This window comes from Citrus sinensis, chromosome 7, assembly GCF_022201045.2.
Source record: "Citrus sinensis cultivar Valencia sweet orange chromosome 7, DVS_A1.0, whole genome shotgun sequence".
NCBI classification, from domain to species: domain Eukaryota; kingdom Viridiplantae; phylum Streptophyta; class Magnoliopsida; order Sapindales; family Rutaceae; genus Citrus; species Citrus sinensis.
Genome location: NC_068562.1, coordinates 5238446 through 5264839, shown reverse-complemented (window position 1 = coordinate 5264839; position 26394 = coordinate 5238446). Strand labels below are relative to the sequence as shown.

Sequence of the window (26394 nt, the reverse complement as noted above, 5' to 3'; positions counted from 1 at the left end):
GTTCAAAAATCTTTATGAAATGTAAGATACATACTCTTCTAATTGGGTCATGATTCTCTCTTGATATAATCTTCTTCTGAGTAAGTTTTATATTTTATTAAAGTGATTGATAATTAATAAATTAAAAATAACGGTAGTTAAATTCTAATTATATACCAACACTAAAATATAGGTAGCACAAGCAGAGCTTAGATCATATCATGTATATCATGTATATCATATACATACCATTTTAGATCATGTACTACTATGTACATACCACATACCATTTTAGATATGGATTTTACTATTCTCTCTCTCTCTCTCTCTTTGCTTTAATCACAGTACATATTAAGATCTACCAAAAACAAAAAAGAATAAATGAAATTTCATGATAGATTTGATGGGGTGGTAAAACTTGAACTATATTCATCTTGATAAAATCATCCATCGTGCGTCAACATTGGGGGTGAACCGTGAGGTTCTAAGAAAATGCTTCCATTGACCGATGAAGTTTTGTTTGTGTTCTTTGGTTGCAAAGTCGAATAAGGATTACGTGCTGAATTGAGTTTTACTAAATATTAAATCAATGGTTATTAATAGGAGAAATTGTAAGAATTTAAAATTTAAAACAATTCTAACTATTGATTCAATACTCGATAAAAACTCAACATAGTACTAAACCCTAATCCTACGAAATTTTCTGTTGGAAAACATACATGCAGTGTTGAAAATTGTGATATGAATTCATAAGTCATTTAGGACAATCATATATTTTTGTTCAAGGTCAGAGGAACCTAGACACTGCTGTCACTACATACCTTTGCGAATATGATTTTATAGATTTCTATCATCTATACTAATTTTATTAAATTGTATGACTTGATAGTGTTTGTATGAGAAAAAAAAATGAAAAGTGCGCTTGAGAGAAAAACTCTATATGTGATTTAGAACAAAACAAACTTTTCGATTGGACAATTGGTGAAAGGTACATATGCTAAATATTTTATATGAACAATATTTTATTTCATTAACATTTAGGGTGTGTTTGGTGTGTGGTATTGCATATGATTAATTGTCGGCCCAACATTAATTAAAACCAATAACATATTTGGGAGTAGTTGAACCTCATTGGAATTGGGCATCGGGAGGCGCACTAATGCGGCAGCTCCCGCGTTAGCTTGTCTTTTTTTTTTTAAACTTTAACCTTCACTTTTAGTTTTACTTAATAATAATAAAAATGGATAAATATATATTTTTTAATTTATAATATAATATAATATTATTTTTTTATTTTTACATCATAATTTATTAATAAATTTATAATTTAATATGATTAATAATAAATACTTAAAAGTATATAAAATATAATATAATATTACACTATTTAATTATTGTAATATTAATATATAAAATTTAATATTTTTAAATAATATAATATAACAAATAATAAATATTTAAATACGAATGAATTTCAATAATATTAATCTAAAATTAATAATAACATAAATAATAATATAAAATATTAGCACAATTCATTTTGTAATTAAATTTCTAAAATTTAAGACCTCTATATTTAGTTTTTTTAAGTACTAATAAATATTATTTTATAAATATATAATATAAATTAATCACAAAAAATTAATATAGTACAGTGCAACACCAAACATAGTATAACTAAAAATTAATACAATATAATACAACACCAAACATTGTACAACATTGTTATAATACAGTGCTAATACAATACAGCATAATACAATACACTAACATAAAAATAATGCAATACAGCATAATATAATATAGTGTGCCAAACGCACCCTTATAGTTTTTTGGCAATCACGGCATGATTAGGGTCGATGTATCTGGAAATTAAAAGTAATTTAAGCGCTAAAAGAGTGTAATGATCGAGGGAGCATTACATATAGCAAAGTGGATCATGGAACAAAGTTGTGAATTGAAGACACCAATCTGATTCTGATTCTGATTCTTCAAGGTTTGGTGGCGGCCAAGGTGTTTGCAATATCAATGACAAATCGATACCGAACATCAGCCTTGGCAAGTCGCTCCATTGCCGTATTGACATAATCCATCGAAATAACCTCAATGTCAGCTGTTATATTGTGTTTTGCTGCAAAATCAATCATCTCTTGCGTCTCTTTCATTCCCCCAATGCTGCTCCCTGACACCGTCTTCCTCCCTGCTATGTCATTTTATGTTATCAAACGACTTATATTAATTACAAGTTTTAGACCACAAGTTTCCGAAGAATTTTGTTAGAACTTACCCATAATTAAGGAAATCACAGGTAGCTCGAGTGGCTTGTTCGGAACACCAACCAGAACAAGCTTGCCCTGGGACTTTAATAGACCGACAAATGGCAAAATGGGGTGCACAGCGGACACTGTGTCAATAATACCATCCAATGTGCCCATGGCACCCTGATGAAGTTATTACAAAATATATATTAAAATTAAGGAATGCATTTTATTTTTTATTTTTCTCCAATATATGCGTGAATCTAATTAAATTACCTGCAATTGGTCAGGGTCACGGCTATTCAAAAATGAATCAGCGCCAAGATGTTCAAGAGCTTCAGTCTTCTTGCTTGGAGAGGTGCTAATTACTGTCACTTTGGCCCCAAAAGCCTTGGCAAATTTGACAGCGACATGACCAAGCCCACCAAGGCCAACGATGCCTACATGCTTTCCATGTTCTGCTAGTTCAAAGTATTTCAATGGACTGTACACGGTAATCCCGGCGCAAAGCAGGGGAGCAGCAGCATCAAGGGGCATGCTATCAGGGAATCGAACAATGTAGCGCTCATTGGCAACCATTTGATCAGAGTAGCCTCCGTATGTGATTGTTCCGTCAGTGTTAATGGAAGTGTAGGTGGGTATCACTTTCGGACAGTAATTTTCAAGGTCATTGGCACAGCTCTCGCAGCTGTGGCATGCACCAACCATGCATCCAACTCCAACTTTATCTCCCACTTTAACCTTTCTTACTTTGCTGCCAACTTCTGTCACTTCCCCTGCAATTTCATGCCTGCAAATAAATACAAATTGTTTAGGATAAATTACTTTAGTGGAAACAAGGTATTTGATTCTGTTTTTGACAATATATAACTGGCTAGCTTCTGGAAACGTATATACTACACCACTCCACCAACTTTTCTTTTGTCAGTAAGTTTCTCAATCATAAAATTCTTCAAGCAAAGAAATTTGAAATTTGAAAATTTACAAGTCTTCATTTGAATGCAAATTCAAGTTACAAGTCATGTCTCCGTTTATTTGTCAACCTCGTCTATCCCTCAAGTAAAATCTCATAATTGACCATTCCGCAATTACACAGGTGTACCATTTTGATGGGTTAAGTCTTTAGTGTGATCTCCACACTCTAATGATGCCAAGGCACCCCACTGGCCACTACACTGGAATATTTAAAAATTGTACAGAGTCAAATGGAAATAAATTAATTTTATTGGAAAAAAAAAAAGATATCTATGCTAACAACGCTTTAATTGAGTTAATTGTTATTTCCACCCTTTATTTATAAGATAGAGAGTATAAATCTACCAAGAGTTATGAAGATAATGTATAAGAAAAATACATATTTTCATCCAATATATTTTATTTTATATTATATTAAAATTTGTGTGTCTCTATTTTTGTTTAATTTGTTGTAAGAAAATCTTATTAAACGATGATGACCCGTAAATATATATGTTTGTCACTTTTACCAGGAGATTCCAGTTATTCATCACATCAAATATGGAACGGTAAGATCCCAAAGCCTTGGCCTTGGTTAATCTCTTTCTGCATACACAGGCAAGTACCGTAGTTAATAATTAGGGAGCGCCGTGACGGAAACAACAGCCTGTTCATGCGTAGCTGGGTTTGACCCGAAACAATACAAAATGCAAAAGAAACAAAAATTGAAGGGTAGATAGATCATGGGTACATACCCAGGAACCATAGGGAAGAGAGAGAAGCCCCATTCATTCTTGATGTTGTGGAGATCAGTATGGCAGATCCCACAATACAATACCTTCAGCCTCACATCCTCATCACCCGTTTCCCTGTCCGTATTTTACATATCCACGTTTATGACCATTTCATCAACACGTACAGTAACAAAATGGTTTAGTTACTTTTGTCCTTCTTAAAATAAAATAAGAGAAAGTACTTAATGAACTCGCACGACCTTTTGAGCACTTGAAGCCTCATGAATGAATGACCAACTTCCCAGTACTTGGTATGTACCTTTCTCCCTGTAAACTGTAGTTAATCTTCCCAGCTGCTTACATTCAATTATTATTTATTTATTTATTTATTCTTTTTAGTTCACACCTACAAACATCCTGGGATGTTCCACGAGATGGTTACACAAATTCGAGGCAACCTCTTTTCCTCTGTATACCTGCCTTTCATTTGTCGTTAATTAATTAATTAATTTTTGTAGTTTAGATGACAAGTTGGCTCTTGTGGACAAAGTTATTCAATCTGAATGTGGAAACTTTGACATGTGCACATAACAAAAGTTTTGAAAAAATGCTAAGTATCAAGAAAAATGAGAGAAGGACGAGAGAGTGAAGCATATGATGGGAGGAGAGAGAGAGAGAGAAAAAAGCTGACAGGAGAGAGAGAAGAAGCCTTCCGTCGCATAAAAGACAAAAAACAAAACAACGAGTTCTATCGATATCAAAAGCAAAAAGCAAAAACGAAAAAAAAAATTATCAAAATGTGCGAACTTTGAAAATTCTCTTTTAATTCGAGTAGAACGATGATTGAATTGCATTTATTTCTTGGGTCTCCCTAACTTATATATTTTACCATCACTCAAAACAAAGTGACGCCGACCTCAGTACCTCACATGATCCGCTCATATATTGTTTTTATTCTTTATCTTGTTTCCCTTTTATTAATGGTAAGTTTCAATAAATGTGATTTAAAGATTATCTAAAATCTGACAAAGATTTTTCACCATTTAGACATAACCGCCGTAAAAAAATTTTCGTACTGCGCACTGTTGTTACAAATTTTGCACATGCTTGATGTGTCAAGAGTTTGGTATTCACACAATTCATGTTAAAAAGATCTTTACTGCAATGAAAGATGTATATAAAATTTCAAATACCAATAGAATCCTATCAAAGAGCTTTCTAGAATAACCAGATGATGGAGTATTAATAATGCACGCATTAACAATTATTATCTTAAATAATAAGACGTTCATCCTCCTAAATATGATAAAAAATATTACATTTCATAATGTACACATGGATGGCATATCCCCCGGTAGCAGAATAAATTGAGAGTACCAGTCTATCGTTGGATTTGTAGCCCAATGATTATTTGTGTTGAAACTTAGATTTCTTAACCATCCAAACAAATGGATCACCGTATCAATTTGATTAAGATATATATGCATGCAAATTAGTCATGAAAACTCATCCACAAAAAGTTAGAATTTTTACCTTAAAATGAACCCACAATTTTGAAAGATGTTCAAAAATCTTTATGAAATGTAAGATACATACTCTTCTAATTGGGTCATGATTCTCTCTTGATATAATCTTCTTCTGAGTAAGTTTTATATTTTATTAAAGTGATTGATAATTAATAAATTAAAAATAACGGTAGTTAAATTCTAATTATATACCAACACTAAAATATAGGTAGCACAAGCAGAGCTTAGATCATATCATGTATATCATGTATATCATATACATACCATTTTAGATCATGTACTACTATGTACATACCACATACCATTTTAGATATGGATTTTACTATTCTCTCTCTCTCTCTCTCTTTGCTTTAATCACAGTACATATTAAGATCTACCAAAAACAAAAAAGAATAAATGAAATTTCATGATAGATTTGATGGGGTGGTAAAACTTGAACTATATTCATCTTGATAAAATCATCCATCGTGCGTCAACATTGGGGGTGAACCGTGAGGTTCTAAGAAAATGCTTCCATTGACCGATGAAGTTTTGTTTGTGTTCTTTGGTTGCAAAGTCGAATAAGGATTACGTGCTGAATTGAGTTTTACTAAATATTAAATCAATGGTTATTAATAGGAGAAATTGTAAGAATTTAAAATTTAAAACAATTCTAACTATTGATTCAATACTCGATAAAAACTCAACATAGTACTAAACCCTAATCCTACGAAATTTTCTGTTGGAAAACATACATGCAGTGTTGAAAATTGTGATATGAATTCATAAGTCATTTAGGACAATCATATATTTTTGTTCAAGGTCAGAGGAACCTAGACACTGCTGTCACTACATACCTTTGCGAATATGATTTTATAGATTTCTATCATCTATACTAATTTTATTAAATTGTATGACTTGATAGTGTTTGTATGAGAAAAAAAAATGAAAAGTGCGCTTGAGAGAAAAACTCTATATGTGATTTAGAACAAAACAAACTTTTCGATTGGACAATTGGTGAAAGGTACATATGCTAAATATTTTATATGAACAATATTTTATTTCATTAACATTTAGGGTGTGTTTGGTGTGTGGTATTGCATATGATTAATTGTCGGCCCAACATTAATTAAAACCAATAACATATTTGGGAGTAGTTGAACCTCATTGGAATTGGGCATCGGGAGGCGCACTAATGCGGCAGCTCCCGCGTTAGCTTGTCTTTTTTTTTTTAAACTTTAACCTTCACTTTTAGTTTTACTTAATAATAATAAAAATGGATAAATATATATTTTTTAATTTATAATATAATATAATATTATTTTTTTATTTTTACATCATAATTTATTAATAAATTTATAATTTAATATGATTAATAATAAATACTTAAAAGTATATAAAATATAATATAATATTACACTATTTAATTATTGTAATATTAATATATAAAATTTAATATTTTTAAATAATATAATATAACAAATAATAAATATTTAAATACGAATGAATTTCAATAATATTAATCTAAAATTAATAATAACATAAATAATAATATAAAATATTAGCACAATTCATTTTGTAATTAAATTTCTAAAATTTAAGACCTCTATATTTAGTTTTTTTAAGTACTAATAAATATTATTTTATAAATATATAATATAAATTAATCACAAAAAATTAATATAGTACAGTGCAACACCAAACATAGTATAACTAAAAATTAATACAATATAATACAACACCAAACATTGTACAACATTGTTATAATACAGTGCTAATACAATACAGCATAATACAATACACTAACATAAAAATAATGCAATACAGCATAATATAATATAGTGTGCCAAACGCACCCTTATAGTTTTTTGGCAATCACGGCATGATTAGGGTCGATGTATCTGGAAATTAAAAGTAATTTAAGCGCTAAAAGAGTGTAATGATCGAGGGAGCATTACATATAGCAAAGTGGATCATGGAACAAAGTTGTGAATTGAAGACACCAATCTGATTCTGATTCTGATTCTTCAAGGTTTGGTGGCGGCCAAGGTGTTTGCAATATCAATGACAAATCGATACCGAACATCAGCCTTGGCAAGTCGCTCCATTGCCGTATTGACATAATCCATCGAAATAACCTCAATGTCAGCTGTTATATTGTGTTTTGCTGCAAAATCAATCATCTCTTGCGTCTCTTTCATTCCCCCAATGCTGCTCCCTGACACCGTCTTCCTCCCTGCTATGTCATTTTATGTTATCAAACGACTTATATTAATTACAAGTTTTAGACCACAAGTTTCCGAAGAATTTTGTTAGAACTTACCCATAATTAAGGAAATCACAGGTAGCTCGAGTGGCTTGTTCGGAACACCAACCAGAACAAGCTTGCCCTGGGACTTTAATAGACCGACAAATGGCAAAATGGGGTGCACAGCGGACACTGTGTCAATAATACCATCCAATGTGCCCATGGCACCCTGATGAAGTTATTACAAAATATATATTAAAATTAAGGAATGCATTTTATTTTTTATTTTTCTCCAATATATGCGTGAATCTAATTAAATTACCTGCAATTGGTCAGGGTCACGGCTATTCAAAAATGAATCAGCGCCAAGATGTTCAAGAGCTTCAGTCTTCTTGCTTGGAGAGGTGCTAATTACTGTCACTTTGGCCCCAAAAGCCTTGGCAAATTTGACAGCGACATGACCAAGCCCACCAAGGCCAACGATGCCTACATGCTTTCCATGTTCTGCTAGTTCAAAGTATTTCAATGGACTGTACACGGTAATCCCGGCGCAAAGCAGGGGAGCAGCAGCATCAAGGGGCATGCTATCAGGGAATCGAACAATGTAGCGCTCATTGGCAACCATTTGATCAGAGTAGCCTCCGTATGTGATTGTTCCGTCAGTGTTAATGGAAGTGTAGGTGGGTATCACTTTCGGACAGTAATTTTCAAGGTCATTGGCACAGCTCTCGCAGCTGTGGCATGCACCAACCATGCATCCAACTCCAACTTTATCTCCCACTTTAACCTTTCTTACTTTGCTGCCAACTTCTGTCACTTCCCCTGCAATTTCATGCCTGCAAATAAATACAAATTGTTTAGGATAAATTACTTTAGTGGAAACAAGGTATTTGATTCTGTTTTTGACAATATATAACTGGCTAGCTTCTGGAAACGTATATACTACACCACTCCACCAACTTTTCTTTTGTCAGTAAGTTTCTCAATCATAAAATTCTTCAAGCAAAGAAATTTGAAATTTGAAAATTTACAAGTCTTCATTTGAATGCAAATTCAAGTTACAAGTCATGTCTCCGTTTATTTGTCAACCTCGTCTATCCCTCAAGTAAAATCTCATAATTGACCATTCCGCAATTACACAGGTGTACCATTTTGATGGGTTAAGTCTTTAGTGTGATCTCCACACTCTAATGATGCCAAGGCACCCCACTGGCCACTACACTGGAATATTTAAAAATTGTACAGAGTCAAATGGAAATAAATTAATTTTATTGGGAAAAAAAGAAGATATCTATGCTAACAACGCTTTAATTGAGTTAATTGTTATTTCCACCCTTTATTTATAAGATAGAGAGTATAAATCTACCAAGAGTTATGAAGATAATGTATAAGAAAAATACATATTTTCATCCAATATATTTTATTTTATATTATATTAAAATTTGTGTGTCTCTATTTTTGTTTAATTTGTTGTAAGAAAATCTTATTAAACGATGATGACCCGTAAATATATATGTTTGTCACTTTTACCAGGAGATTCCAGTTATTCATCACATCAAATATGGAACGGTAAGATCCCAAAGCCTTGGCCTTGGTTAATCTCTTTCTGCATACACAGGCAAGTACCGTAGTTAATAATTAGGGAGCGCCGTGACGGAAACAACAGCCTGTTCATGCGTAGCTGGGTTTGACCCGAAACAAAAAAAAATGCAAAAGAAACAAAAATTGAAGGGTAGATAGATCATGGGTACATACCCAGGAACCATAGGGAAGAGAGAGAAGCCCCATTCATTCTTGATGTTGTGGAGATCAGTATGGCAGATCCCACAATACAATACCTTCAGCCTCACATCCTCATCACCCGTTTCCCTGTCCGTATTTTACATATCCACGTTTATGACCATTTCATCAACACGTACAGTAACAAAATTTTAAATAAATTTAAAGCAGCATCACACATATATATTATGCTCAACTATTAATTACCTTCTGGAGAAGTTGAATGGGGAGAGATGGCCGGAGCTGTCTCGGGCTGCCCACCCAAAGGCCTTTACTGGATGTTCTTCTTCTGGTGATTTTGCCATTTTGATGAGAGAACGGCAATGTTATCATTATTGTATTGGTTTGAATGATGTGATGAGACGAGTAAAAGTACCTGTTTTTGTTTATGCTTCATATGAATGTTAATGTGTGTACAGATGTTTCTAATCAAGTTTTTTTTATTATATTAAAGAGAAGATAAATTAAAAAATATAAATATAAAATTTAATATAAAATTTTTTATTTTATAATATATTCATTATTTAGTGAGGTCCAGTTATGTTGTAACTATAATATGGTACCACAGTTACTTTCAGCCGTTAAATTTAGTTAATATAACTGTGTAATCGTGGATTTAACAACTGATTTAGTGATGATTTCAATATATTAAGTTATTAACGGATAGAAAAATATAATCTTAATTTTTTAATGCATTAAAGACGAGATATTTTTTTAATATTTTTTTAACATCTTAATCTTAATAAAGTGAAGATGTCCTAATTGAGAAAAAAATATATATAATAAGGGCTAATTTGATAATATTATAATTTTTAAAATAATCATTATTAGATGTGATGCATAAATAATTTATTGAAAAAAGAGTAAATTAAAATTTTGATCATTCTTAAATTAGATATAATATTAAATAAAATTTATTTAATATATGTATAATAATTTTTATTGTGTATATATAATAATTAATAATAAACATAATATATATAATAATTTTTTCATCTCAATATTATTGATAATGATAATAATCTCTTCAAAATAATTTTATTTTATAATTAATATGAATAATTTTAAAATTTCCTAATATATATAAAAAATCAGTTTTTAACTTTAAAATTATTTTCGAGCATCTCAAAAATAATAATTATCGGGAACAGGCTAACAGCAGGGAGGTGGAGAGAGGGGGTCATAAATTTTGCTGAAGTAATCAGTGAGCTAAGATGTGACATACGGATGCTCTATGTATGGATGTGCACCGTCCATGACATGGCGGACCAGCAAAGGTAATTCTTGGGTCACCTTCACCATTATTATTACTATTCAATTCCTAGTGTCACAAACTCAAACGTGGGGTACCTGTCAAAAGCAACACCACCAACAACCATTATGAGACTTACGGCAAAATGAGAACCCAGCGCGCTGATTCGTTGGAATTAATGATCACAAAAATTTTGATTTTTTTTTAAATAATTACAAATATTTTTTTTGATAAATTTTAAAGGCTAATGTGAATTTTGTAGTTTTTTTACTTTTTAACATAAAAGAAGATCATAAGGTATTGTATAACTATTGTTGAATAAAAAATTAAATTTATATATTTTTAAAAAGATAAGATCTTTTCTTAATTTAAATTCTTTTGAATTTTTAAAAATCTTGCAGTTAAATTTAAATTAAATAAAAATAATAATAAATTTGTGTAATTATTTTTAAAAATAATTTTTTTTTGTGAATTTTTTTAAACTGGGAGAATATTGATATTTTTTATACTTAAAATTTATTTATTAAACATCTTGGAAAAAAATTAATTAAAGTGGGAGAATATTGATATTTTTTTTCAAATACCAATAGAATCCTATCAAAGAGCCTTCTAGAATAACCAGATGATGAGTATTTATAATGTACACATTAACAATTATTATCTTAAATAATAAGACGTTTATCCTCCTAAATATGATAAAAATATTACATTTCATAATGTACACAAGCAGAGATTAGATCATATCATGTACATCATATACATACCATTATAGATCATGTACTACTATGTACATACCACATACCATTTTAAATATGGATTTTACTATTCTCTCTCTCTCTTTTTCAATCATAGTACATATTAAGATCTACCAAAAAAAAAAAAAGAATAAATGAAATTTCATGATAGATTTGATGGGGTGGTAAAACTTGAACTATATTCATCTTGATAGAATCATCCACCATGCATCAACATTGGGGGTGAACCGTGAGGTCCTAAGAAAATGCTTCCATTGACGGATGAAGTTTTGTTTGTTTTCTTTGGTTGCAAAGTCGAATAAGGATTGCGCGCTAAATTAAATTTTTACTGAATATTGAATCAATAGTTATTAATAGAAGAAATTGTAAAAATTGAAAAATTTAAAACAATTATAACTATTAATTCAATGATTGATTCAATACTCGATAAAAATTCAACATAGCACTAAACCCTAATCCTAAGAAATTTTCTGCTGGAAAACATACATGCAGTGTTGAAAATTGTGATATGAATTCATGAGTTATTTAGACCAATCGTATATTTTTGTTCAAGGTCAGAGGAACCTAGACGCTGCTGTTGCTACGTACCTTTGCGAATATGATTTTATAGATTTCTGCCATCGATACTAATTTTATTGAATTATATGACTGGATAGCGTTGGTATGAGAAGAACAAAAAATGAAAAGTGCCGCATGAGAGCAAAACTCTATATGTGATTTAGAACAAAAACAAACATTTCGACTGGACAATTGGTGAAAGGTACATATGCTAAATATTTTATATGAACAATGTTTTATTTCATTAACATTTATAGTTTTTCGGCAATCACGACATAATTAGGGTCGATGTAACTGGAAATTAAAAGTAATTTAAGCGCTAAAAGAGTGTAATGATCGAGGGAGCATTACATATAGCAAAGTGGATCATGGAACAAGGTTGTGAATTGAAGACATCAATCTGATTCTGATTCTTCAAGGTTTGGTGGCGTACAAGGTGTTTGCAATATCAATGACAAATCGATACCGAACATCAGCCTTGGCAAGCCTCTCCATTGCCGTATTGACATAATCCATCGAAATAACCTCAATGTCAGCTGTTATATTGTGTTTTGCTGCAAAATCAATCATCTCTTGCGTCTCTTTCATTCCCCCAGTGCTGCTCCCTGACACCGTCTTCCTCCCTGCTATGTCATTTTATGTTATCAAATGAATTATATTAATTACAAGTTTTAGACCACAAGTTTCCGAAGAATTTTGTTAGAACTTACCCATAATTAAGGAAATCACAGGTAGCTCGAGTGGCTTGTCCGGAGCACCAACCAGAACAAGCTTGCCCTGGGACTTTAATAGACCGACCAATGGCAAAATGGGGTGCACAGCGGACACCGTGTCAATAATACCATCCAATGTGCCCATAGCACCCTGATGAAGTTATTACAAAATATATATTAAAATTAAGGAATGCATTTTATTTTTTATTTTTCTCCAATATATGCGTGAATCTAATTAAATTACCTGCAATTGGTCAGGGTCACGGCTATTCAAAAATGAATCAGCGCCAAGATGTTCAAGAACTTCAGTCTTCTTGCTTGGAGAGGTGCTAATTACTGTCACTTTGGCCCCAAAAGCCTTGGCAAATTTGACAGCGACATGACCAAGCCCGCCAAGGCCAACGATGCCTACATGCTTTCCTTGTTCTGCTAGTCCAAAGTATTTCAATGGACTGTACACGGTAATCCCGGCGCAAAGCAGGGGGGCAGCAGCATCAAGGGGCATGCTATCAGGGAATCGAACAATGTAGCGCTCATTGGCAACCATGTGATCAGAGTAGCCTCCGTATGTGATTGTTCCGTCAGTGTTAATGGAACTGTAGGTGAGTATCATTTTCGGACAGTAATTTTCAAGGTCATTGGCACAGCTCTCGCAGCTGTGGCATGCACCGACCATGCATCCAACTCCAACTTTATCTCCCACTTTAACCTTTCTTACTTTGCTACCAACTTCTGTCACTTCCCCTGCAATTTCATGCCTGCAAATAAATACAATTTGTTTAAGATAAATTACTTTAGTGGAAACAAGGTATTTGATTCTGTTTTTGACAATATATAATTAGCTAACTTCTAGAAACGTATATACTACACTACTCCACCAACTTTTCTTTAGTCAGTAAGTTTCTTGATCATAAAATTCTTCAAGAAAAGAAATTTGAAATTTGATAATTTACAAGTCTTCATTTGAATGCAAATTCAAGTTACAAGTCATGTCTCCGTTAACCACTTGGCTTAGCCCAAGTCCACTCCCTCACAAATATGAGGGAAATGGTTTGAGTCCCAGCAGAGGCATTGTAGGAATTTAATTTAAAATTTCATTCTTTGGAGTCCTAGAGCTTGAGTGAAGACAGTCTTTCTTCCAGGATGAGAGGTGGGCGTCCCTCGAATATTCAAGAGGGTTAAAAAATCAAAGCGATGCCATATTAGAATTAAGATAAACTGATCTCAGTAATTTATATGGTGTAAATATCATGAGCCATAGTTCTCCTAGGATGGGAGTTAGACGTCCCTCGAATATTTGAGAGGGTAAAAAAATCTGAGTAGTACCATATCAGAATTGATGTAAACTGGTCTCAGTACTTTGTATGGTGTAAATATCATGAGCAATAATTCTCTTAAAAAAAAAAAAAAGTCATGTCTCCGTTTATTTGTCAACCTCGTCTATCTCTCAAGAAAATCTCATAATTGACTATTCCACAATTACAGATGCAAATTCAAGTTATAAGTCTTCATTTTGCTGGGTTAAGTCTTTAGTGTGATCTCACTACTCTAATGATGCCAAGGCACCCCACTGGCCACTACACTGGAACATTTAAAAATTGTACAGAGTCAAATGGAAATAAATTAATTTTACTGGAAAAAAAAAGATATCTATGCTAAGAACGCTTTAATTGAGTTAATTGTTATTTCCACCCTTTATTTATAAGATAGAGAGTATAAATCTACCAAGAGTTATGAAGATAATGTATAAGAAAAATACATATTTTCATCCAATATATTTTATTTTATATTATATTAAAATTTGCGTGTCTCTATTTTTGTTTAATTTGTTGTAAGAAAATGACACGTATATATATATATATTTGTCACTTTTAACAGGAGATTCCAGTTATTCATCACATCAAATATGAAACGGTAAGATTAAAATCCTCATTACCAATATTTCAATAGCAACCCCATACAAGATTGAATTAAATAGGATGGGGAACGATTTGCATCAAATTAAAAGATCCTAAAGCCATGGCCTTGGTTAATTTCTTTCTGTATACACAGGAAAGTACCGTAGTTAATAATCAGGAAGCGCTGTGACGGAAACAACAGCCTGTTACTACGCAGCTCGGTTTGATCCGAAACAAAAACAAAAGAAAAAAAATGCAAAAGAAACAAAAATTGAAGGATGGATAGATCAGGAGTACATACCCAGGAACCATAGGGAAGAGAGAGAAGCCCCATTCATTCTTGATGTTGGAGAGATCAGTATGGCAGATCCCACAATACAATACCTTCAGCCTCACATCCTCATCACCCGTTTCCCTGTCCGTATTTTACATATCCATGTTTATGACCATTTCATCAACACGTGCAGCAACAAAATTTTAAATAAATTTAAAGCAGCATCACACACATATATTATGCTCAACTATTAATTACCTTCTGGAGAATTTGAATGGGGAGAGATGGCCGGAGCTGTCTCGGGCTGCCCACCCAAAGGCCTTTACTGGATGTTCTTCTTCTCGTGATTTTGCCATTTTGGATGAGAGAACGGCAATGTTATCATTATTATAGTGGTTTGAATGACGTGATGAGACGAGTGAAAGTACCTGTTTTTGTTTTTGTTTCATATGAATATTAATGTGTGTACATATGTTTCTAATCAACATTTTTTATTATATTAAAGAGAAGATAACCAATAAAGTGTTGGATTCATTGGTAATGGAGTCATCTTTAAGTGATTTGATTGAGTTTGCTTCTCAGTTCGAGTCGCAAAGAAGTCGCCTTTGTTGGGAGAACATTTGCTTTCTGATTCGAGCAGAGACTTCTAATCTGGGTTGTGGCACGAGTTTAAAAGTACCTCCCACAATTAAGGCCCCCTCCACCTCGTGGTTAAGACAAAAAAAATATTAAAGAGAAGATCAAATTAAAAAATATAAATATAAAATTTAATATAATATATTTTATTTTATAATATATTAACATATTAATATATTCATTATTTAGTGGAGTTCAGCTATGTTGCAACTATAGTATGGTACCATAATTATTTTTAGTCGTTAAATTTAGCTAATGTAACTGTGTAATCGTGGATTCATCAACTGATTTAGTGATGATTTCAATATATTAAGTTATTAACGGATAGAAAAACATAATCTTAACTTTTTAATGCATTAAAGGCGTTTTTTTATAGTATTTTTTTAACATTTTGACCTTAATAAAGTGAAGATGTCCTAACTGAGAAAAATTATATATAATGAGGGCTAATTTGATAATATTATAATTTTTAAAATAATAATTATTAGATGTGATGGAGAATAATTTATTGAAAAAAGAGTAAATTAAAATTTTGATAATTCCTAAATTGGATATAATATTAAATAAAATATTTTTAATATATGTATAATAATTTTTATTGTGTATATATAATAATTAATAATAAACATAATATATATAATAATTTTTTTATCTCAATATTATTGATAATGATAATAATCTCTTCAAAATAATTTTATTTTATAATTAATATGAACAATTTTAAATTTTCCTAATATATAAAAAAAATTAATTTTTAACTTTAAAATTATTTTCGAGCATCTCAAAAATAATAATTATCGGGAACAGGCTAACAGCAGGGAGGTGGAGAGAGGGGGTCATAAATTTTGCTGAAGTAATCAGTGAGCTAACATGTGACATACGGATGCGCTATGTATGGATGTGCACCGTCCATGACATGGCGGACCAACGAAATATTTCTTGGGTCACCTTCACCATTATTATTATTATTATTATTATTATTATTATTATTCAATTTCTAGTGCCACAAAGTCAAAGGTGGATTGGATACCTGTCAAAAGCAACACCACCAACAATTAATTTTAAACTGGGAGAATATTGATTTTTTTTAAACTGGGAGAATATTGATATTTTTTTATACTTAAAATTTATTTATTAAACATATTGAAAAAAAATTAATTTTATAAGTGATATGTCTTCGGTAACTTGTGGGAGTAAAAATCCTCGAAAGCCTCTCTAAAAACAAATTTATTTAGAATTGAAATATAGTCATTTTTCTTTTATCGGTATTTCCGGTAGTGATCTTCCCTTCCCAAAAAAAAAAAAAAAAAAAACCCTCTAATGAATCTTTATTTCAACTTTTTGAGAATGTTTGTGGCCATAAGAAATAATCATATTATATTGTAGAGGATATTTGTGTGGCACTGAAAAATCCACAGCGCCGCAGCCACCCATCTGTAAAGGTGTTGCGATTGAATAACGCTTGTGCCGGACGTGATAGCGCCATGTTTAATAGTTGACTACACGTGTATGGTACTCTTACACTGCAATCATGACAATCTAGATTTTTCACACTCAGGCGCAAAGCTGCTCCCAAGTAATTCGGGGGCGCATGGTGCACTTAGAAATTAATTTTACAAAAATATGTGAAGTACCTAAGTAGAAGCAAATAGTCAAAAACTTCAGTCAGTAGAAGCTGAGCAATGTCCAAAGTTTTATGAACATCCACGATTGCACGTTTATGTGAAATAAAACAATTTATAACTAAGTTTGCTAAATTGTAAGCGTATGCATAATTTTATCGCTTGATTGAGGTTTGAAAGCTAGTAAATGATAATTGTAGACTCTAACATCAGGCAGTCTTGATCTAAACTTACCTAAACTTTGAAGTTTCTCTTGACCAGTGTAAATTCCAGTATGGTTAGGGTCCATTTCTTATTATATTTTATTAATAACTAATCACTATTCATCGTCCTGTATTTAGGGATGATAAAAATTTCCACGGGAAAGGGTACTCTCGAAGATTTTCCCCATTCGGAGAGGGTATGAGGATAATTTCATACTCAATTTCTTATTCAGGAAAGGAACGGGGAAATTTTTTTACCCAATTTCTTATTCAGGGAGGGGACGGTGATGAGGTGGAATCCCCATCCCCTACCTATTTTCTCATTTTAATTTTTAATTTTATTTTTATTTTTTAAAATTACTAGTAAATAAATGATAAAATTTGAATTATAAAATTATAAATATTGGTAAAAATAACAAATATCAAAATATTTATAATATTAAACTTTTAGGCCTAATTAACTAATTAAAGTCCTAACTTTTTATGTAGGACATTAAAAAAACTGGGTAAATTCTATTAGCCCAAAAAATTTGTTTTAATTTTAATATTCATTAAATGTTTTAAACTTAAATCTATTTTTTATTTATTTTTAGATGTTATAATTGCTCACAACGAATCACAATTTTAATATCTAATTTAATCTAATCTAATCTAATTTAATATAATATTTACTCTTGATTTGCTCTGACTTAATTATTATGTTGTAAAGGGAATAATCTACATTTATAAAGTGCCACGCCACTATTGAAAAAGTTAATTTTGAATTTAAATTCGATTTTATTTGTAACAATTTTGTGTTAGACTATTAATTTATTCACGATAGTTTGTAAAAGAAGTTTGTATACCTTACATATTGCGTTACTTACTAATTTAATGTATGTGACTTTTGTAATAGATATTAATGTAAAATATATTTCAAACTTTACTTTTATTTGAATTTTTTATTTTAATATGATTAACTCAAAATAAAAAAAATGTATTAGTTATTCGGGGATCGGGGACCCTTGGGGATCTCCTGTTATTATTCGGGAAGGGGATGAGAATTCTTTCAAGTAATTCTGACGGGGACATAGACATACGTAAAATATCAGAAATAAATACAGGGAGATTGATCCCCTCCCCTCCCCATTGCCATCCCTACCTGTATTAGCTTGTAGCTAGGCCATTTAACTACCAGGGCAGCAGGACGCTGAATTTTCTAAAATTATTTCTTTAACACATGCAATAATAAAGTGAAATCAGAACTGAAGACAGCCGGATCCTCCGGCCGACAGGATACTAATTATATATGACTCAACATTTCATCATATAGTATAGCCGATCCAGCCAAATATCTAAGAGCTAGACTTCAGTGTGTTCCCAACGTCGATGACAAATCGATATCTGACATCGCCTTTCTCAAGACGCTCCAGGGCAGTGTTCGCATTATCGATTGATATAGTCTCGATGTCTGCCGTTATGTTGTGTTCGGCTGCAAAATTGAGCATGTCTTGAGTCTCCTTCATGCCCCCAACGAAACAGCCGACAACAGCCTTTGCCCCTGGCATTGCAAAAACATTTGTTAGCTATATTTTCAGATTAACAGAAATGAAAAGAACACGCATGCGTTGGCTATGACTTTGTCCTTGATTGACTGATTAGCCGCACAGTAGCCTAAGACTCAAGGTTAAGGATCTTTTCATCTTCTTTTTTCAATCTGCGAAGCTTACTAGAATCGTGATTAATTTGCTCACCAAAGAGTAGAAGAGGAACCGGTAGCTCTAGCTTATCTGGTCCACCGACAATAACAAGCTTGCCATTATATTTCAGTAGTCCAAGTAATGGCAATAGAGGATGAAAGCCGGTTACTGTGTCAATGATACCATCCAAGGTGCTCACGGCAGACTGCACAGACAATGTGAACAAAATTAGCAAAGAGAATTTTCTGAAATAAGAGTCGTTGTATTCATAAACCAAGTTAGAGAGGAAAAAGGGAAAATATGGGGAGCAGCATACCTGCATCTCATCCGGATCATGACTAAACAGAAATGTGTCAGCACCGAGACGTTCAATGGCATCCTTCTTCTTACTAGGGGAGGTACTAATGACTGTTACCTTAACCCCCATTGCTTTAGCAAACTTGACAGCCATATGGCCTAATCCACCCAGGCCAACTACACCGACATGCATACCTGGTTTGTCAAGTCCATGGGATCTCAAAGGGCTGTAAACTGAGATACCAGCACAAAGCATTGGGGCACAGGCATCAAGAGGAAGGCTATCTGGAATACGAACCGTGAAGTGCTCATCCACAACAATAATGTCAGAGTAGCCTCCATACGTTTTCATTCCATCATAGTATTCGACACCACTGTCTATCCCTATAAGTTTGGGACAGTAATTCTCAAGATTGTTAGCACAATTGTGACATGAATGGCATGATCCGACCAAGAATCCCGCACCCACTTTGTCACCAACTTTGAATTTCTCTACTTTGCTACCAACCTCTGTCACTACACCAATGACTTCATGCCTGCGTTGCTCATTGGGATTCAGTGACACAAATTTCAGTTGGGATAATAATTGTACATTTGCAGAACATATTCATCAAAATATTACTACAAATACTTGGTGTTAAATTTTAGGATGAAACAATTTGAAATCCTAGTTAAAAATATTCAGGTTGGGTGGATTTAGGAGACGTGGACTTCGTCGCCTAATTTAGTTAGAACAATTAATTAATTGATCAAATTGTTATTAATTATGGCATGTCTACAATTTGCTTTTATTTTCATTTTTATTCTCAGGTGTGGACACTTTCATTTTTTTTCAATACGAACATGGTATTAAGTCGTGCAGTTTAATAAAATTATTTTTTTCGGTGTATTATTTTTTTCTGGTATATTAAATCATCTGATATCCGAAGATTACATTGGCCCCTGACTAATTCAGATTCGAGTCGGGCAAGACCACTAGGGCCGTAAAGCTCTCCCAATAAGTATTTAGCTTCAAATCGAGGACATTACTTAAGATAGAATAAAGTTATTTTTTAAATAAACTATAAAACCATGCAATATATTAACACTAAATTAATTCTAACTTTGTGTCCGTATGAAAAAATAAAATAAAAATGAGGGTGCCTAATATAACAATATCCTTTAAAATTTCATACAGGATATAGTCCCTATACCACACAATAGTTGAGACCCCTTAAAAAAAGACGCATATAAAAACAAACATTGAATAGATTTCAAAAGAAATAAAATGACTTAATGATCTAATAAATAATATTACTATGGTTCAAGAGAAAGTAAAAGTATCTACTCGGACACTACAGTGGAAGTGTGTTGAATCAAGAGCAGACAGTAAGCGTCTTTATTATGGGCGCTTTATTTTGTCTCCACTTATGAAAGGTCAAGCCGACACAATAGGCATTGCGATGCGAAGAGTTTTGCTTGGAGAAATAGAAGGAACATGTATTACACGCGCAAAATCTACGAAAATCTCACACGGATATTCTACCACAATGGGTTACTAAAGAATTAGTACATAAAATTTTAATGACACCACAAGAAAATAGAGTATTGGCTACAAATTCTATTGCAACAAAACTTACTTTATTGCTAAAATTCATATCTTGCAACAAAAATTAGTTTTTATCGCTATAGCTAAACAGATTTTGTTCTTCTTAATGATGTGGAATAGGCAAGAAAATTAGAATATATGGCAACAAAATATTTTCTTGCCCTACGCTATGTTTGGCAACAAAAGTGTTCTTGTTGCCTAACAAGCTTAATGAAGGCAAAATATGTTTCGTTGCTCAAGTTTTTCCACAACAAACACTTGAATCAATTGCAACAAATGAAATATTGCAAAAAGTTGTGATTAGCGAGAAAATTTGTTTTGTGCTCTCAGAGTTTTTTGCAATGAGATTAATTTTGTTGCGCAAAGGTTAACAAAAATATTAAATTAATAAATGAAAATATAAAGATAATATAAAAGCAAACATGACTTTGTGGGAGGCTTTTTAATTTTTTATTTCTGCGCCCTTTATTTAATAAACCGCGTGCTAACCGAAGTAAAGTTTCCATCTCCAATTTTTTCTTAATTAAAGTATTGCTTCTAGAATATTTCCACTTTACTCGTCGCTTGTTTCTTTTGCCCTGCCATGGAGTCATTCTCTCTACCCAAGCTTTAAGCCATTGAAGAGTTGTACTTGGAAGGCACCACTGAAGACAACGATTTCTTCAAGTAAATTTAGTTTTATTTTATATATTGGCCTGTTGAGTTTGATTTTGTTTAGTGGGTTTTGCTTTAATTATTTATTAAGTGGGTCTTTGTTTCAATTTTTAATTTGTTAAATTAAAGTTAATGGATTTTTCATGGGTTTTTCATGGTGAAGAACCTGAGTTTGTGGACAATAGTCAAATGAATGTAGGATCTATGCCCAGTAATAGGATCTTTCATGTTATAATTTCTTTGACAAAATTATAGTTTTCTTGATTTATTTTTATGTTGATTATTAATAAACTCTAATGTATATTTTTAATAATTACTAGATGGGTCCTGGACATAGAGTTACCAAACGTGTAAGAGCAAAAATTGTTGTTGCATCTACAATTCCCCAATCTCAGCCTGTTATGCCCAGCCAAGAGTTTGTGCAAGGTGTTGTTACAACTCTAGAATTTGGTATTTAAAGAGTTTAATTGGTAGGTTTTGTTTGATCAACTATTAGTAAGTACTTATGATTATTAATATTCTTCATCTGTCATTTTTTTAAATTATAAACTGAGATATCTTTTTTTTCCTAAATTCAGTCAAAGTTTGAGATTGATTTGAACTTACCACATGTTCGTCGATGTGTGAATAACATTATGGGTGGGAGATATCGCGATATGAGACATTGGATGTATGATCATTACTTGGATTATCCATCCTTTGAAGAGGCACTTAAGCATTCATATCCGGGCATATGTCCAGATGATTGGGCTTGGCTTTGTCATAACATTTGCAATTCCGCAAGTTTCCAGGTCCAATGATATTCATATTATGAACTTTAAATTGTCCAACTAGTTGTCAATATGCTTGTATATGTATCTTATTTTCCACTGTTATATTTTTTTAATGTAGACTCAATCTACCAAAAACAAAGCTAATCATGCTAAGCTCCCATATGTCCATTGCGGGGGATCAAGACCTTTTGTTAATTATCTTGAGGATGACATGGTTGATGGTGAAATAGAATTATTTCGTGTCACTCATTTCAGCAAGACAAAAGGTTGGGTGAATGAGGTGGCACACTTAAACCATGTAAGATGCTTTGTTGGAAACAAAATTTTTAATTTTATTATTTCTTATCACCTACATACTGTTGATGAAAGTTTACTCATTGAGTTTTTTTTTTCTTAATTTTTCTTTCATGCTCTAATTAACTTTATTATTTGAAATATCAAATAATTAGAATTATAAGTATAACAAGAAGTTTGTTTTTTTTTTCAATTTATGCCTTAATACAAATTAATTCCATGACCAATGGATTAAATTTCAACTATTTAATTAATAAAATTCTTTTTTTTCTTCCTTCATTTACTAACAAAGCTTTATGTATAGGACCAAATGGTAGAGATATAACAACAGCAACAAATAGATCCTCAAGGCAAAACCACTAACTTAAAGGGAAATATGCATTGAAGTACTTGGAAAGAAATCAGGCTATTTTCGAGGACTTGGCAACGGACCACGCCCAACTTCAAACCATGGTGTTGATACTTCTGAGGCTGACAGATTGCATGGCATTATATCTTCACAACAAAGTAGATTGGATTCACAAGATGTTGAGCTTCAACAGCAAAAGAAGACTATTGATCAATTGGAGTCCAGATTGTCCCAATTTGAGGGTATGATGCAGCAATTTTTTTCTTCTCAAGAATCTGCTTTTCGCTTTACAGATTCAGCTACTCAATGATTACTCATTTCAATGATGTCCTTAGAGTATCTTGAACTTGTTAGTATTTTGAATTGGTCATCACTTGATCTTTTTGGTTACTGTTGGTGCATGTCATATCTTTAAGTATTTGGAGTTTGGAGTGCATGTCATATCTTTAAGTATTTGGAGTTTGGAGTAGTTGTAATTAGAGATCGTTTATAATTTTTGCTCATTACATTTTTGGGATAAATGACAATCCACTTTTGTATTTGACTATCATATGTGATTCTTAAAGTCAGTTTTGTATATATATATAGCTTGGATACTGAATGGGCCTTTAACTTTTAAATTAGTTCAATGACATTAATGATTTTTTTGTTAGATTTCTCAACATATATTTCTAGTTTATTATTGTCATGGTGGGGGGAAAAATTGGTATATTTCCCAACGAACTTGGTTTGCTTCCTTTTATACCATGATATTATTAAAAAAAATTGTAGTATTTTTTAATGACAAAATTGATTTGTTTCTAAAAATATTTAAATATTTATTGCAAATTTGTAAAATTTTCAACATAAAGAAACAAAGTAGTTTTGTTGCCTAAAATGATCTTAGCTAACAAACACCTTTGTTGGTACATGTTTTTTTTATAAAATGTACTTTATTTCTTAGCAACAAATTAGTTTTGTAGCAAATAACTATATAGAAACAAAATAATTTTGTTGTGTAAAACTGTTTAGCGCAACAAAAATGTTTGTTGCCAAATTATTCTCTAAACAAGTTGAAGACTCCTTCACAACGAATCTGTTTTGTTGCGAAAGGAAGTTTGAGGCGAGAAATGTTTTGATATGTTGTTAAACATAGAGGGCGACAGTGCTAGGCCGACGACTAGGTCGACAAGCTTGTTTTTGTAGCAATAACCTATGGCAACAAAATTAGCACTTTAGGCAACAAAATCTTTTTATTGCAAAAAGCCATTTCTGTTGTGGTGTGAATTTGAAATATATTGTATTGAAAAAAATCTTTATGAAACTTATGATGCAGTTATTTGTGTTAGGCTTTCATGTATCAAATATTTTCATATCAAGACATACAATCTTTTTATTTTGTTCCGACAATATTGGAATAGCGGGTGTGAGAACGGAACTTTCATTAACAATCTTCAATTATTTAATATTCTATTGAATTAAATATGTAAATATATGTACACACACATGTTTGATAAATGATAACTAAGAGAAATGAAATGTTGAAGATCATACGCACCCTGGAACCAGAGGGTAAGTAGAAATGCCCCAATCGTTTTTGAGCATGTGAAGATCCGAACGGCAAATCCCACAGTACAGCACTTTGATAGTTACATCTTTCTCTCCCGTTGCCCTGCATATAAAGCCAAATCACGTCACATGAAAAACCACCATTCATTTATCAAAGAAAGACAAAGATTAAGAGAAGAGAACCTTCTATAGAAATCAAAGGGAGAGAGAACACCACAAGTGTCCCTGGCTGCCCATCCTGAGGCCTTTTTCTGCTGCACTTGCCCTGATAATGACTTTTCTGCCATTTTTCACCCAACTTCGAAGAGAAGAGAAGAGTGAAGTGAAAATATGAAATGCAGGCAATTTGATGATATTTTCGGGAGAAGTTCACTTGCTTGACTTGCCACTCAGCTCTGAAGACAAAAGAGTGCGGTCGTATTTGGAGAGCTAACTAAAATTGAACAAAGGATTTTCCAAGCAAGTTCGAACATGGATTTTGGATCCGCCTAAGCTACAGCTCTTGTAACTTACGGCTCTTTTGTCTTTTCTTTCTTTGTTATTGTAAAATTTCCTTGAACCCTTACACTCTATTTTGTTTATAATTTGTTCATAACTATTATGAAACTTTCTGCTTACCTATACTACGAAAATTTAATTTATCTCCTTAAATTCTTTTTCATTTACTTTTTTTTTTGTAAGTGTCAAAAGAATTTCTATTTACAACCACGACACATTAGTTATCATAACACACTAATATTAATAAAAAGACAAAAATATACTTAAATTAGTGCTAAAAAAATACTTTCCTCTCTTTAAAAATTACGGCATCTCATCTTCCATCACTCATCATCAACAAAATTTTTAAGAATATTACCATTCATCTTCTTTATAATATAATCTCATAATAATTACTACTTTCATGATAAAAGGATTAACAAAATAAAAAAAGAAATTCCCTTTAAATCTATCCCTCTCCACTATTAATTTCTCTTCAGCAACCTGTATCGACAATTAAAGCTACCATTAGACTCATCACAAAGAGAGAGAGAGTGTGTGAGAGAGGGGAAGAAGAAATGGAAAAAATATATATGAAATGTTTACAATTTTATAGTGCATTCACTATACGAGAATTGAAATTAACTGGAATCAAAATGAGTTAGAATCAGAATAGATAAAATTGAAATGAAGAATTTGAATCGGAATAATCTATTTACTTGAACTGCAAGAATCGTAGTTAGAATAAGCTGTATTGTCATTGATGTGTTTACTTTATCTTAGAATCAAAATCGTAATGAGTTAAACTGTAATAAATTACTATAAAATCTTTAATTAATTTTTACCATAATTATTATTTTGTATTTTAATTATTGTGATAATTATTATTATTAATTTAACTAAAAATTCTTATTAATTATTGTTAATTTATTAATTAATTATAATACCTTTTATTGTTGTTAATAATAATAATAATAGTAATAATAACAATCCATTTAAAAATTATATTTATAATTATAAAAATATAATAATTATAATTATAATCCATTTAATAATAATTATATTCTTTAATTAAATGGATGGTATTTTCGAAATTTAAAAATTATAGGGGACGAATTTGATACTCTAAGGATTTTAATGAAGTAAAACAGAGTGTAAGGGCTTCAATGCAAATTTTACAATAACAAAGTAAGAAAAGACAAAAGAGCCGTAACATAGGTGGATCTGTGGATTTTTCAGTATTCAACAACTCCGATAAGACGTCGCGATATACGATTTGTTAATGATAATCCCTATCTTACAATTAATGTAAGATACATCCTCTTACATGAACAATGCATATGTGGGGTTTATATATTGTTCATGTA

The 26394-nt window shown here is 31.8% G+C and overlaps 1 protein-coding gene, 2 long non-coding RNA genes and 2 pseudogenes across 7 annotated transcripts; 2 read left to right on the top strand and 3 right to left on the bottom strand.

Moving 5' to 3' along the window:
• Nucleotides 1–1648: 1648 nt before the first annotated feature.
• LOC102621233 (8-hydroxygeraniol dehydrogenase-like) lies at nt 1649–15376 on the bottom strand (annotated as a pseudogene). The gene is made up of 5 exons (XR_008056607.1): nt 15166–15376; nt 3947–4060; nt 2514–3027; nt 2267–2420; nt 1649–2179 (listed from the first exon to the last, which is right to left on the bottom strand). The product of XR_008056607.1 is annotated as an 8-hydroxygeraniol dehydrogenase-like (transcript).
• Nucleotides 1843–12646, top strand: LOC127903787 (uncharacterized). 2 transcript variants are annotated; one of them, XR_008056610.1, is made up of 2 exons: nt 1843–1992; nt 12459–12646. It is a non-coding gene; the product is annotated as an uncharacterized LOC127903787 (long non-coding RNA). The 2 variants fall into 2 exon arrangements; XR_008056609.1 differs by lacking the exon at nt 1843–1992 and adding an exon at nt 7330–7479.
• LOC102620949 (8-hydroxygeraniol dehydrogenase-like) lies at nt 7136–9870 on the bottom strand (annotated as a pseudogene). Its single transcript, XR_008056608.1, has 5 exons — nt 9665–9870; nt 9434–9547; nt 8001–8514; nt 7754–7907; nt 7136–7666 (listed from the first exon to the last, which is right to left on the bottom strand). The product of XR_008056608.1 is annotated as an 8-hydroxygeraniol dehydrogenase-like (transcript).
• Nucleotides 15377–18533: 3157 nt separating the features above from the next.
• Nucleotides 18534–25089, bottom strand: LOC102621517 (probable mannitol dehydrogenase). The gene is made up of 5 exons (XM_006466285.4): nt 24734–25089; nt 24540–24653; nt 19364–19880; nt 19102–19252; nt 18534–18908 (listed from the first exon to the last, which is right to left on the bottom strand). Exons 1-5 carry the CDS (start codon nt 24835–24837, stop codon nt 18703–18705), a joined length of 1092 nt encoding a protein of 363 aa, XP_006466348.2. The 5' UTR covers nt 24838–25089; the 3' UTR covers nt 18534–18702.
• Nucleotides 20942–23598, top strand: LOC127903788 (uncharacterized). 2 transcript variants are annotated; one of them, XR_008056611.1, is made up of 5 exons: nt 20942–21598; nt 21907–22056; nt 22165–22377; nt 22478–22657; nt 22958–23598. It is a non-coding gene; the product is annotated as an uncharacterized LOC127903788 (long non-coding RNA). The 2 variants fall into 2 exon arrangements; XR_008056612.1 differs by having other exon boundaries at nt 20943–21598; nt 21907–22012.
• Nucleotides 25090–26394: the final 1305 nt, after the last annotated feature.

Coding starts and splice junctions, on each gene's coding strand:
- LOC102621517 (XM_006466285.4), bottom strand. CDS start 24,837: ATGGCAGAAAAGTCATTATCAGGGCAAGTGCAGCAGAAAAAGGCCTCA. Junction 19,881..24,539: donor ACTTACCCTCTGGTTCCAGG/GTGCGTATGATC, acceptor TGAGCAACGCAG/GCATGAAGTCATTGGTGTAG. Junction 18,909..19,101: donor GGTTCCTCTTCTACTCTTTG/GTGAGCAAATTA, acceptor TTGCAATGCCAG/GGGCAAAGGCTGTTGTCGGC.